The 15,236-nt window shown below is 39.0% G+C and overlaps 1 protein-coding gene across 6 annotated transcripts in view; it reads right to left on the bottom strand.

The window, feature by feature from the left end:
* TASP1 (taspase 1) overlaps positions 1-15,236 on the bottom strand; it is a 238,736-nt gene that overhangs the window by 21,971 nt on the left and 201,529 nt on the right. For all 6 annotated transcript variants that reach the window (XM_070419896.1, XM_070419898.1, XM_070419899.1 and 3 more), the window contains one exon: positions 8,356-8,429. In XM_070419896.1, the coding sequence (XP_070275997.1) occupies positions 8,356-8,429 (74 nt within the window). Of the gene's footprint in view, positions 1-8,355; positions 8,430-15,236 lie in introns of those variants that run through there.

Here is a 15,236-nt window from a genome sequence, read left to right as displayed (position 1 = left end):
CTCGGAGAGAAAGCTGCCCTCAGGTTCCAACTGATGCCGGGTAATCCCGCTTCTCCCGTTTGAGTCTGGGTCCCTAGAGACTCGCCCGGATCTGGAGCCCAGAGTCTGAGACTCCCTCCCGACCGAAAACGACAACCGCGCCCTCAGCCACCAGCCCGCTTTCGCGCGCACCTCGGTACCTTTGTATTTTCCACACTGCGCCGCCTCTGAGCCTCGATTTGCTGTTCTCTTTCCTTCTAGTTGTAGAGTCTCTCTTCAGCCAGCCTTCCTGTGGTTCTGGGTGATGTCCGTTCAGTCTTTTAGTTGTATTTTTGAAATGGTTGTTTGCGGCAGCGGTCTCCGGTGTTTACCTACGCCGCCATCTTGGTCGACTCCTCTGTTCTAGTTCTGGAAGTACTTTATGTAAAGATAATACTTTTATCTGATGGCAAACAGCAGCCACATTGCCCGTCATTATTCTGGACCTCCACATTAGATACATTCAATTTCTTCTTGAGACACGTTTCCATCTGCACTTCTGAGACAGTGTTTCTATATACTGCAGTGTCTGGTGGATCCTGCTTTATCAGCAAATTTGGTGGTTTACTTCCCCCAGAATGCTGTGAAATTACTGGAAAGGGAGACGATCTTTCTGCTGATCTCTAAGCTTCTGATATACTGGATTTAGGGTTGTCCCTTTTGCCAGGAAACACTTGCTTTGATGATGGTAGCATTATAGTGAGTCCCATATTTAATATGATTACTGACATAGTTGAGTTGATATCTTTTGGTCTTTGCTTTCTATTTACCTCATATGTTACTTGTTTTTCTGCTTCTCTTTGCCTGCCTATTTTTGGGGTTGAGAAATTTGTAGTACCTCCTTTTATGTCCTGTACTGTTTTTGTTTTGCTGTAATTTTTCTGTTGTTATATTTAAAGTTACTACTCTAGAGCAGGGAACCTTTTTTCTGCCAAGGGCCATTTGGATATTTATAAACATCATTTGCAGGTCATACAAAATTATTAACTTAAAAATTAGCCTGCTATATTTGGTCAAACATTTAATGAACTCACCCCTAATGCCTTGGCAAGGCCAGACCAAATGATTTTGTGGGCCTTATATGGCCCACAGGCTGGATGTTCCCCACCCCGGCTCTAGAGATTATATAAGCATCCCTCACTTATCACAAACTATTTCATGAGCAATGTAAGAACCTTACAGCTATATAATGCCAAATGCACATAATTTAAACCATCTGTCATAGTTCCACAAGTCACAGACACTCCCTAGTTTCTTAAACTCAGTTTCCTCTTTGTGCTTAGGTTTGGACAATTTTTATTCACTGGTTCTCAAGTTCACTAATCATATTTTCCACCCCAGTCTCCTATTAAATCTATCAAATAAATTCTGCTTGTGGTATTTTATTTTTCAGTTATACCATTTCTCTTTTTTTCTCTTTATAGTTATAATTATTTGATTATCCTTCTCTGCTAATCCCAACATCTGGGTAATCTGTGGGTAAACTACTAATTTTTCTCCTAGGTACAAGTCTCATTTTCCTGCTTCTTTAGGGGACTCAGTTTTTATTGTATCACATACATCAACTGTAAAAGAACAGTAATAACTTTTAATATAAATAATATTTACCCTAAAAAAGTAACAAACCCTTTCCTCTAGTTTAGGACCTGAGTCATCTAATCTCTAGTTGAGCTGGTCCTGGGCTTTGTGTAGTTTTAGATTAAGATCACTATTGGCTAATATTTTGAAATTTGGATCAGTAATTTCTCTTGAGTACATCTGGGATCTGACCCTGGTGAGACTGTGGAGACTTCCCCAGGTCTTCAAATCCAGCGGCCAGCACTCTAGCCGTGAGGGGTTTCTCTTTGTTCACAGTGATGCTCAGGGGCTCTCTTTGCCTTGATAACCAGCCCCAGTTTTCTGAGCCATGGCACACATCTGTCAGCAATCCTGCTCGGCCTCTGGTGTTTGCTCGGTCATTGCCATCCATTTGGTAAAAATCCTAGGCCCTTTGTCAAGTCACTCTCAGTTCCTTGTCCTGCTCCAAGCCTTTGGTATGAGCACTTGAAGACTTCACAGAGAAGAACTGAAGACTCACCATATGACTGGGGCCTCTTGGGATTTTAATCTGTCACACTAGCTCACATGTGGCCATAGACAGTTCATTAAAAGTTTGGTTGGTTTTTCTTTATACTTGTCTATGTCAGTTTTATGCCCTTTTCTACTGATCTGCCAGGAATGAAGAAGTTGAGTTTTTTCTCCAACAACTAATTTAGGTTTTTCTAGCATATTCAGCTCTTTGGATGATTTTTTAAAATCTGTAATTTTCATAGTTTATCAAGCTCATTCTCATTGTTGTGAGTAGGAAAAACAGCCTCTGTGACATTCTTCATCCTAATGGGAAGCAGAAGTTTCTTTCTCACTTCTTTTGCTATTTCTCTCTTATGCACCTCATGTTTTGTAGTCATGTGCTACATAACACTGTTTCAGTCAATGATAGATAACATACAGTGGTGGTCCCATAAAGAGTACAATGGAATTGAAAAATTATCATCACCTAGTGATGTCATAACCGCCCTAACGTCATAGCGCAATGCATTACACGGATGTTTGTGCTGATGCTGGTGTAAACAAACCTACTGCACTGCAGCGCATATAAAATATAGTACATACAATTATGTAGAGTACACAATACTTAGTAATGATAATAAATACTGGTTTATGTATTTACTGTTCTATACATTTTACTATTTTTTTAGAGTGTTCTCTTTCTACTGACAAAAGTTGGCTGTGGAGCAGTATGCTGTGTTTCATTACCAGCATCCTCATCACACATCTTGTGTTTACAGCATCACTTGATTGCATCATTTGCTCTTGTACTTGATTTATTCTTGTGTTGTTTTATGAATTTGGTGCAGCCTATGTACACTGTTTATAAAGTCTGCAGTAGTGTACAGTAATGTCCTAGGCCTTCACTCACCACTCACTCACTGACCCACTAGATCAGGGGTCCTCAAATTTTTTAAACAGGGGGCCAGTTCACTGTCCCTCAGACCATTGGAGGGCCGGACTATAGTTTTAAAAAAAACTATGAACAAATTCCTATGCACATGGCACATATCTTATTTTGAAGTAAAAAAACAAAACGGGAACAAATACAATATTTGTATTTGCATGTGGCCCGTGGGCCGTAGTTTGAAGACCTCTGCACTAGAGCAACTTCCAGTGCTGCAAGCTCCATTCGTGGTAAGTGCCTGATACCAATGTACTGTTCTTTTTTCTTTTATATTGTACTAGAGGCCCGATGCACAAAATTCGTGCAAAAGTAGGCCTTCCTTCTCCCGGCTGCTGGCACCAGCTTCCCTCTGGCACTCGGGACTTGGGCTTTCCTTGCAACCCTGGCTTTGTCCAGAAGGTCTAATTAGCATATTACACTTTTATTATTATAGATTTTTAGTGTACCTTTTCTATGCTTACATAAATATTTACCATTATGTTACAACTACCTAGAGTATTCAGTGCAGTAACATGCTCTACAGTAACATGCGATAAGCTATCCCATATAGCCTATGTATAGTAGGCTATACCATCTAGATTTCTTAACTACACTCAATGATGTTTAGACAACTATGAAATTGCCTAATGATGCAATTCGCAGAATGTGTCCGCATCCTTAAGTCTTCTACCTTTATTTGAGAGATAAGTTAAGTCTAGCAAAAAGCTCTCAGAAATCTCATCTGTGCTATCCTTCAAAACAAATATTTATTGAGAATTTTCATAAAGCACCAGAAACTATCTTCATAAAAACAAAACATGGTAGATACTGCATTGGGGTCATAAAAATCCTACTAAAAAACTGAATAGCAATTATCTGCTTATGTAACCTAGCATGTAGAATTTTGAATTTTATAGGTTGGAAGCAAGTACCTAGGGGTAGAGGGTCATAATGTGTACAATACCCATAATATAGACAATATAGCCATAAGATATGAATAACTTAATGGGGGTCCAGTCATCCATATTCAGACAAATAAGATTTTGCTTCCTTGTTATCACATGCCTTATCCCAGGAAGGATGTAAAGTATAGTGAGGTATTTTATTTCTCATTTTCCAGATGAGTCCTCTGAGAAGCAGAGAGGTAGAGTGATCATACCAAGTCAGTCTCTCAGTGCGCAAGGAGTGGGGGGACAACCCAGGTTCCAACTTCCTGGCACCACATCTATTCCAATACTTGTTCACTTCAACTGTAAGGCCCAAAGGACTAATCAAATGTGCCATATTATCCAAGGGTAATATTTAACTTTTTATTTGGAAATAACTTCAAACTTATAGAATAGTTCAAGGATCACCCATACATCCTTTACCCGGGTTCCATTTTGCTCCATTTGCTTTGTAATTTGCTATCCATCCATCCATCTATCCGTCCATCCATCTACATAATATTTTTTTTTCTGAACCATCATGAAGATATTGGGTATATTATGGTCCTTTACTCCTAGATATTTCAGTTTGTATTTCCTGAGAGTAGGGATATTACCTTACATAACACAGTACAGCTATAACAAATTTAACAATGATACAACACTTTTTACCATCCATATTCTAATTTTGTAAATTAATCTAATAATGTATTTTTCCCCTGCTATACAGGATCCAGTCTAGGATTAGTTATTGCATTTAGTTGTCACACTCTTTAGTAATTTAATCTAGAATATTTCTGCAGCCTTTGCTTTTATGACATTGACATTTTTTAAGAATACAGTTGACCTTTGAATAACATGGTGGTTAAGGGTGCTGACCTCCAATGCAGTCAAAAACCTGTGCATAACTTTGACTCCCCCGAAACTTAACTACTAATAGCCTATTGATGACCTTACCAATGAAGCCTTACCAGTAACATAATAGATTAACATATATTTTATATGTTTATGTGTTACATACTATAGCTTACAATAATGTAAGTCAAAGAAAAGAAAATGTAGTTAAGCAAATCATAGAAAGAGAAAATACAGTTATAGCATTTATTTTTTTAAAAATTCACATATAAGTGGACTGCACCGTTCACACCCATATTCAAATTCCACTGTAGAGACCCCTTTTTTCTTTCTTCATAGAACGTTCCCCATTTAGATCTGTCTGTTTCCTTGTGATTAGATCCAGGTCATGCACTTCCAGATGTGTCACTACATGTGTGATGTTGGTGTCTTCTCAGGTTATCACACCCAGAGGCACACAAAGTTCATCTGCCCCTTCCTGATGACACTGATTTTGACCACACAGTCAAGTTGTTGCCTAGTTTTCCCAGTATAAACTACCATTATTCTTCCTAGCAACTAATAAGAAATCTATGAGGAGATATTTTAAGACCACAAAATAGCTTGTTCCTCCCCAAGGATGAATTTTTATAATAGTATGTTCACTACTGCTATAAAAAGTGACCTCTACATAGTAAAATAAATCTTGGTTTCACTTATTACACTTGAGTAAGTTCCATGCCAGTTTTAACATCTGTTTTTATTACTGTAGTCCATGCATACTGGGTGTTTATTAAAAAGTATTCATTAACTAATCATTAACTGCTTTCCAACTGTTATTAATGCCCTAATTTTTGTTCAATGAAAAGAAATCTCTTTAACTTAGGCTATAGAAGGCTTTAAAAATTAAATGATATAATTGAAAGAACATTCTTTTTTTTGTGAAAGAACATTCTTTTAAAAGGGAAATAAACTTTTAAAAGAACCTGCCTCTACTTATTCAAATTATACATGAATTGGTTAAAATGATATTGATTACTATCCAGCCTTTTTAAGCAGTATGATTTTTGAGGTGAGCTCTACTTCAAGGCCTTAACTTAGATTAAACATATTTAGCTTGTATAAAATGTCCAAATGCCCTGTGGTTTTAGTTTCTGAGTTTGGTAACAAGCACAAAGAAGGCAATATTTGGAAAGCAGGGCAAATGAAAAAAAACAAACAAAAAAACACATTTTGAAATAGTTTCTAAATTTAAATTTATTTATTTTTTTAGTTTTTAAAGATGTCTCCTTTTTTCATTTCACAACCATGGTTCTCAACGTTATGTGACAGGAAATTTTACAAACCAGTCATTCTGCTGAAGAGTTATGCCACTAATTCAACAATTCTTTCATGGAAGTGAGGAAACCGGTGCTGGCGGGGGGTTGGGGGGGAGGCTACAGGCTTATGCTCTTGAAAAGAACATGAACTCTGTTATAGCCCCTTTCTCTTTTGAGCCCAGCTTCTCATCTATAACTCTGTCTTACTTGCAATACAATAAAATTCCAGCCTGAATGAAAGAAGAGATGGCTTTTTTGATCAATAAAATTCAGCAGCCAAAGCATTAGTGTTAGGGGTTTGTTTTTTTTAAAAAAAAAAGCATTTGTAGCCACAGGCTCAAAGGAGGAAGAAAGGAAGAGGGATTAACTCTCTGCAAAGAAGGTCAAAAACATAATTTACAAGTGAGGCAAGAGGAGCAGCTGTATCTGTTGGGCTAATCAAGACTAGCAGCTGGAGAATTTACCAGCAATATGAAAACCACGTCCACCAGATGTCAAGCAATGCAACTGGAGGCCAAACGTCTCTGGCTCAGTGCGGTCCTCTCCCTCTCTCTACCACACATATTTCATGTTAAACTGTGAGGTGTCTCCCACAGGCCACCAGCAGGGATAACAAGAACATTTCTATACGTGGGACTTAGTAACACGACTGCACCCCGCCAGACTGGCTTCTGTACTGAAGTCCACCTCCCATGAGGTTCTTTTGTGAAAAGGCAATTTTAGATGACAGTCAACTTGTAAGGGGTGAGAGAAACATAAATGGCTATAAGCCATTCTTGTGCAAGGATTCTTGTGGCTTACCAGACATTTTATATTTGGGAACCATTTTGTCATTGGGAGGAAAAGAATGCTCTGAAAACACTTACTTGGATAATCATTTCTCCACTGATTCTTACACCTGTGCTATTCAATACAGTAGCCACTAGCCACATATGGTTATTTAAATTCAAGGTGAGGAAAATTTAAAATTCTGTTCCTCAGGCATACTACCCACATTTCAAGAGCTTAATAGCCACATATGGCTAGTGGCTATCCTATTGGACAACACAATATCATTATAAAACATTTCCACCATCACAGAAAATTCTATTAGAGAGTGTTGTTCTAACTAAACCTTGTAAATCACCTTTAAAATGGGCAGTTACAATTCCCTTCTCTAAACACTATGAAATAAAGCAACCTTTATGCACTCTCTTGAGATATAAGTCTACTCATGCAATACAAGTCTTGTGTCAGGTGAGGGTGATGCCGAGAAGGGGAGCTGAGTGAGAGCCGGACGGCTGTGAGACAACGTTGCCTGAGGTGCTCCTGTCCACTGCGCTCACAGAAGCCTGCAATGCCACCGGCTTGCTAGGTACCGCAGAGGCCAGTCTGGATGGGTATTACACGATAAACACGCAATAAACTATTCTTTCTTACATGTATCCTTAGCCTGCCAATGATTTCATCTATATCAGACAGTTTATATCAAAAGTTTCCTTACTTATGTTTCCAGATGTGCTAAATAAATCATGTCCTTTAAAAGAGGCTGCCCAACTTCACAGCTTTGCAAATGAGGTTCATGAATGCCAAGGAAACATCGTGTACCACAGCTGAGTCTAAAAATTTTATGAACAAGGAGAACCTGAGGCCAAGGCTAAAATAAAATCCACAAATGATGTTTCTTACTCCCAGGCTCAGCCCCCGTGAGTGTGGGGAAGCCAAGCCATTCAGGAGGTGCTGCGTGGACGTCCGTGTGATTGTGGTGACTGACGGAGGGCCGTGTGCCACGGGCACGTGACACTCGGGGTGCAGACCTCAGCCTCTGCCCATGAGGACGCCAGGGCGTGCGGGGCACACTGCGTACCAGCCAGGTCGCACGTATCAGCACGTCAGCCAGCTCCGCCCTCACGCGTGCAGAGTGCGGTCCAGGCGCTTGGCTTTCCTTACCTTGGTTTCCTCTACCTATTCCAACCCTCCCTGCAAAGTCACCAACCCTGACAGCCCATCAGCTTCACTCCCATTTTCTCTTCTCAATCCCCGTTTCCTCTTCCCCAGTCATTCACAATGGACAAAGAACAAGATGGAAAAAAAGTTGTTTCTAACCTCCCTGCTCCATCATCAAAAGCATAAAAGAGCTGCTGTTTTTCTTTGGAATCATGAACTGTTCTTAATCACATTCTCATAAAGATCATGGAGCTACTGCCCAGGAGAGGCTGAGAAAATTCATCGTGTGGACTTGGCCTGTCAGAGGCTCCTGGGATGGCTGCAAGGTGTTCAGACTACGCCCCGTTTCCCCGCTTACCTTGGCTTTCCCGTCCTGGGCTGACATGTAGCCAACGCACATGCTCTCCGTCGTGTGGCTCCACAGGAACTCCACTGCCATGAGGAGAGCACAAACAGGCACATTCAGATCACAGATGGAAAATAAATCTCTGCTTTTTAATAGAACCGTTAAAGATAGCTTTATACCTAACACACTCAGTTCCCCACTTTCCATTTGCTCCTTCATAAATGTCAAGATGATTTAGTACTCAAAACTGCGTAATGCCATTTACTGTGAAATGAAAAATGTATTTCTTTCTTGTCAAAACTATGATTATTACATGTAAAATAAATGCTCTTCTGTTTGAAACTTGTAACATTAAAGACACACACATGCACACACACACTCTTATGTACAATACACAATAATTTAGTAAATGTAATATTCTATAACAGTTCCCTTTAAATCTCTCTCTCTCTCTCCCCCTCCCTCCCTCTCTCTCTCTCTCTCTCTCTCTCTCTCTCTCACACACACACACACACACACACACACACACACACACACACACACATTCTGCATGAAAAGGAACCAGGATTTCTTGAAGAAATGTCAATTCCAGAATGGGGGCAGAGAAAATATAAAATGAATCTGGAACATCATGTTGTGCCAGAAAATAAGGAAGAGCTCAAAGAATGACGAGGATTTATCAAATGGACCAGGGGTTTTTCACAATGGAAATGGGGTTTTTCACAATGTTTTTCAGCTCGAAGGGGCTCCCACTGGCCAAATCTGTGCCAATCTAAGTATCAAAATAAATAATAACAGTAACTAACTATCCCACTGAACATAGCAAAAAGAACAAGCCCATACTAAGGCAAACAAATAAATGAATAAGTAAACAGGGGAGAAGAGAAAGCTCTTCCTTGCAGCAGAATGCCCACTAATAAATACAGACAAAATAAGAATTAACAAGCCATCATGGTTGCTAAAACTAGTTGGTGAAAATTTGAAGAGGAACAGGCTATTTCCATAGTCTCAAGGTATCTCTCCACAAAATTCTTATCTATATATATATAAAAGCCTAAGCGACTGAACGACCATTTGATCAGTTGCTATGATGTGCACTGACCACCAAAGGGTAGACACTCAATGCAGGAGCTGCCCCCTGGTGGTCAGTGCGCTCCCACAGGGGGAGCGCTGCTCAGCTGACCAGGATGAGCAGGGCTGGGATGAGCTCCTCCCCAGATCCCTGCAGGCCAAGCCAAGGGACCCCACTGGTGCACAAATCTGTGCACCGGGCCTCTAGTTAAATAGAGAAACCTGATGGACTACATGTGAATCAAATGATCCAAGCCAACATCACCAATTAAGGGACAAATCAATGCAACAACATACCTCCTGACAAGACACCTGAGACTCACCACCACTTCTGTGGTGTTCCTGCCAAAAATGCAGAACCAGGATTGCATGAGGAAGCACCACACAAAGCTGATCTACAAATGCTACTAAATAGCTGGTTTGAATTTGTCAAAAATGTCAATGTCAAAAAATACAAAGAAGTTGAGAAACTGTTCCCATTTAAATGCAATGTGTCATCCTGGATTGGATCCTGGACTAGGGTTGAGGGATGTTATAAAGGACAGTATTGAAACAATTGATGGAGTTTTAAAAGGGACTATGGATTCAATAATAATGTCATATTGATGTTAAATTTTATGATTTTGATATCTATATGTAATTATTCAGGAGAATGGCCTTGTTCTTAAGAAATACACACAGAAGTATTAGCAGTAAGGACCCCTAACATCTCCATCTTGGTCTCAAATAGTTAAGAAAAAAAATGTACATGTTTAAACATGTGAGTGTGTGTGTCTATGTGCATAAGGAGAAGATGAAGGGAAGCAGGAGTGAGGAAAGAAAAACAAATGGAGGAAAATGAAAACAATGGGTGAGTCTGGGTCAAGAAATCATGGATGTCCCTTGTATGATTCTTGTAACTTTTCAAATATAAGTTTGAAATTATACCTAAATTAAGTTACAAGAAGAAAAATTCACAAACACACAGAGATACACACAAAACTTTGTCACCTTCAAGTACATACTGTCAAAATTCTAAGTTTTTTTAAAGACACTTTGTAAAGTTTTGAGGCACTTATCCAAAAAAAATTTCAAAAGTCCCTGATAATAAAACTGCATTGCTCAACACTCAACCTTCTGGGTCCCAGGCCATCCATCTGTTTATGTCCCTGAGCTAATTAAGCCTGAAGACAAGTGTTTGAGTTGAGACACAACTGTGGGATCAGTGATCCTGGACTGACGCTTTGCCAGACATATGGGGAAGAAAGAAGCTTAGGGACAAAACTGAGTTCCTCAGATACGTGGCTTATTCCCTCATCATCAATTAATTACCAAACCTGCCAACCTGCTAAACAGACGCTCTGCGAAAGAGCGCAGGAACACAGTGTCACGCAATGAAGCAAGCGCTCTTCACCAGATGTTTTTTCTTCCTCACACATCTCCTTTGAACTTTGAAAATCTTCAAGTCCAGAGCAAGATCTTGGATATTCTAATTGCCTAAGAGAGCAAAGGCACTCAAGTCTTACCAAGTTTCCCTAGAGTAATGACAATGCAAATGTATCTATAAATACAAAGTTAAAAGAAAGTAATTTAATGTCTAGAAATTCAGTGTTCACTCTTTTCACAAATCCCCCTAAAAAGAGGTGCATCGTACTAAGACATTTTAATACCAACAATTCAAATCAGTAGATAATGATCAGTTCAGTATATAACTAGTTCAAGCTAACTTGAAAAACTCAGCAGGAATTGCCTACAATTTAAATTATAGAATGCTTTTGAAAAGAAACCCTATTTTATTTAATTCAGTGCATGTCTTAAGTTAATATGACAAATTATTTCTTGGTGGAGGACTTCAGGGAAGCAGGAGAGGGAGGAACTAACATTCCGAATCTATCCTATGCTAGGCACTATCTTTTGTAGAACTCAGCAAAGCCTGGATGGGGCACCTGATGCTCACAGAAAGAATGAAACATGGTTTACGTCATTTTAGTACATAAACAAACTGGAATTTAAACCGGACTTGTGGATTCCAAAACCTGCGATCTCCCATTGTTCTATTACTCTGAAATTTACTCAGCTTGAAAAGGACTTATAATTAGTGTTATGTATTAAGAAGATTAAATTCCGTGCAAACACCAAAGGACCACAAAACATCAAACACAAATACAACTCTTAAATATCTCCAAAGAAAAGCTTTTAAAACAATAACAAAATCCAGAGGTCATAAAAGACAAGATCAATGTATTTGACTACTTTAAAAAAATGTTTACTGCATTTTCTTACCATATGGGGAAAAAAGTCAAAAAACAAACTAGGGAACTATTTGCAATTCATAGCAAAGAAAAAGGACAAAATTTTCTTAATATATAAAGATCTGCTACAAATTAATAAGAGACAAATATCCAAAGATAAAGCAAGAAGGATGTAAACAAAAGGGAACATGAATGACCCTCAAACACAAAAAGATTTCTCCTACTAAAAGACCTGCAAAGTAAAACCACAAGATACCATTATTCAACTATTAGGTTATCAGATATCAAAAGGTTTAAGACAACTTTGGGGGGGTGAAAAAACAAGCACTCTCATATAATGATGGTGGGAGTATGGCCATTTGGAAATACATTCTTGTAATCTGTGGTAGCTATGCCCTACAAGGTCAGCATGAACAATTATTTAGAAAATATGGACCCATTGCTCCTAAGAGAAATACAGAGTTAGGTTCCTGCAAGTCTCTGGTCACAACGTTTTCAATCAATAAGTAACTTTTATTTAATGTGGGTTTCTGTTTAAAGACATCTAATTTAATATGTTTCTTACAAGTAACTAACTATATGCAGTATTCTTGTATAATAAAACAGCAGCCAAGACGAGTTTAACATTTTCCTAACCCTGGAAAACCTGCCCATGAATTTCTTTGGTTTTTAGCCTCAACAATGCTGGCCCCTATGCTTTTTTTACTGGCCATCTTCTCATGAACCCACAAATTAAACTCTATTTCCAGCTTCTCCATGGCTTCATGATGCACCGTAAAGGTGACTTTAGCAGTTTCTGGAGCAACATACAGATCAGTGACTTCCTCTTCCTTTTTCTGGATATACGGTATTGTTGGCTCATTAAATTTGAACTCATGGCCAACAGCATTATAACTCTTGCCTGAATGAAGCTTATCCCACACACACATTTTCTTTTTATTTATTTACTTATTTTAGGTATGTTTTTATTGATTTTTTTAGAGAGAGAGGAAGGGAGAGGGAGAGAAGATAGAAACATCGATCAGCTGCCTCCTGCACGCCCCTGACTTGGGCCCTGAGTGAGAACTGAACCATGACCTCCTGGTTCATGGGTCGACACTTAACCACTGAGCCACGCCAGGAGGGCCATACACATTTCTACACAACCTCCTTGAACTTAGGAACACTAGACAGCAATTCAGCACTATGCTTGGGGGCCATTTTAAACAGCAAAATTGTCAACAAAAAGCACAAAACTGTGAAAAATGTGGCACAAACAGACCACAGAAAGGACATTTGTTTATAAGCTGAGACAAGAAGGCAGAGTATTAGCTTGTTCACCTGGGAATGTGCATGTCAGGTGCCTCAGATTTTTCACCACTCTGCTCATACCACAAATGGCTGTGAAAGCGCTGTGAGTGCTAATTTTGAGATTAAAAATAAATTTCTCCAAGTAGGAAAATTAATAAATATGAAATCTAAAAATAATGAGGATTGACTGTAGTTACCAAAATGACATACCCTTTGACCTCACAATTCTAATTCTAGGTATTGGTTCTACAAATATGCATTTATATTTATTAAAGAACACCTTTAAAAAGCTATTTATTGGCCCAGCCAGCGTGGCTCAGTGGTTGAGTATTGACCTATGAACCAGGAGGTCACGGTTCAATTCCTGATAAGGGCATATGCCTGGGTTGCGGGCTTGATTCCCAGTGGGGTGTGTGCAGGAGGCAGCCAATCAATGATTCTCTCATCATTGATGTTTCTATCTCTCTCCCTCTCCCTTCTCTGAAATCAGTATAACTAATATTAAAACCTGAGTTATCATTTATGACTAGAAAAAAAAGATATTCATTGAAGTAGTTTTAACTAGGAAGAAACTGGAAATAGCTTAATTGCCCATTGGTGGGACTATATATACATAACTATAGTACTCAATACAATGGAATACAACACAACAATTAAAAACAAAGGAAGTAGCTCTACATACATGATATGGAACTATCTGAACTAAATGTTTTTCAAACTTCTTGACCATGAACCCCAATAAAGCAAAAACAAAACCAAAAAGAAAAAAACAAAACAGCCCCATATATTTTCACTTACTATACACATTTCTTTATAACTAAAATTTCATAAAATAATACCATTTTATTAGCAATGCATTGGTATTCTACCCAATGCATTAAAAAGATTATGCTTGTGACTCCTTAAATTGACTTTAGACCTCATTAATATAACTTCAGTTTGAAAAAACACTAATCTGCAAAATATATAGTTATCTAAAATAAAAGGTAAAGTGGAGGATGATTTATAGAGATGTGCAGCCATTTTTGTGAAAGAAAATAAAAGGGTACCATAGATGAACATGTTTATAAAAATACATGGGATCTCTCTCTGAAAGAAGATCTTAGGAACTGGTTGAGTCAGAAAGTTGAGTAGAGGGCAACCTATTTTTCACAATCTATCCCTTCTGAAATTTCTGAATTTTGTCCTGTTTTCATTCATGTTCTATTTTTTAAATATATTTTATTGACTTTTTACAGAGAGGAAGGGAGAGGGATAGAGAGTTAGAAACATCGATGACAGAAAAACATTGATCAGCTGCCTCCTGCACACTCCCTACTGGGGGTGTGCCCGCAACCAAGGTACATGCCGCCCTTGACTGGAATGGAACCTAGGACCCTTGAGTCCGCAGGCTGATGCTCTATCCACTGAGCCAAACTGGTTAGGGCCATGTTCTATTTTTGTTAAAGAATTTCCCTAGGAACCTCAATTATACTGTTAATCTATATTATCTATAAATAATTAATTTCTTATGTGTTTAGATTATATTCTGAATTACTGAAATTTTATGTAATGGTAGTAGGATGTTAGCATTTCTTTTTAACTCCCGATTTTATTATTCAATTTATCTTTTCTATTTAATCTTTGGTGGCTCCCAAGACCAGAGTCAGTTGGAGCTGGTTGTTGTTGGAAGTGGGTTGGGTTGGGGGACTGGGATGGGGGCAGGGAGACCCTGCTCACTGGCAGTCCTGGGTGGAGTAGAAACTGCATTTGAGAGCCTGGGGTGTGGCAGGAAGGAGATGAGGCAGGAACAGCAAGCAAGCTGGGGATATGGGACCCACCTCAGTCCTCAGCTTCATTCTCTTCTAACGTTTCCCCATCGGCAGCATTATCTGCAGACTTGGAGGCCTTTGTTTTTTGTTTTTGTTTTTTCCCCCTTTTCAGGGTTTACCAACTTACAAAATTCTGGAGGAGGGCCTTTAGCTCTGCATCCTGGGCCTTCATTTCAGATTTGTAAAGGGTCCATTGGTTATCAGCATGGGGCCATTGGGCATGAGTAGAAGCATAAATTTAAACTACAAGAAGGGGTCGACTCCCAGTCGGGGCACATACCTGGGTTGTGGGTTCGAGCCCAGGTCCAGACCATGTTTCTCTCGCATCAATGTTTCTATTTCTCTCTCCCCCCCCCACTCCCCCTCTCTAAACATGTCCTTGGGTGAGGATTAAAAAACATTAAAAAAAAAAAAACACAAAGAACCTCACTGCCTGGCTTCCCATCCCAGAGTTTCTTGCATGAAGAACAGAACTCTAAAACAGAACTGT

Source organism: Myotis yumanensis, unplaced genomic scaffold, assembly GCF_028538775.1.
Source record: "Myotis yumanensis isolate MYYU_CA2020_CCGP unplaced genomic scaffold, mMyoYum1.0.hap1 SCAF_7, whole genome shotgun sequence".
NCBI lineage: Eukaryota > Metazoa > Chordata > Mammalia > Chiroptera > Vespertilionidae > Myotis > Myotis yumanensis.
Note: the sequence above shows the minus strand (reverse complement) of the source record. Positions and strands in the feature narration are given on the sequence as shown.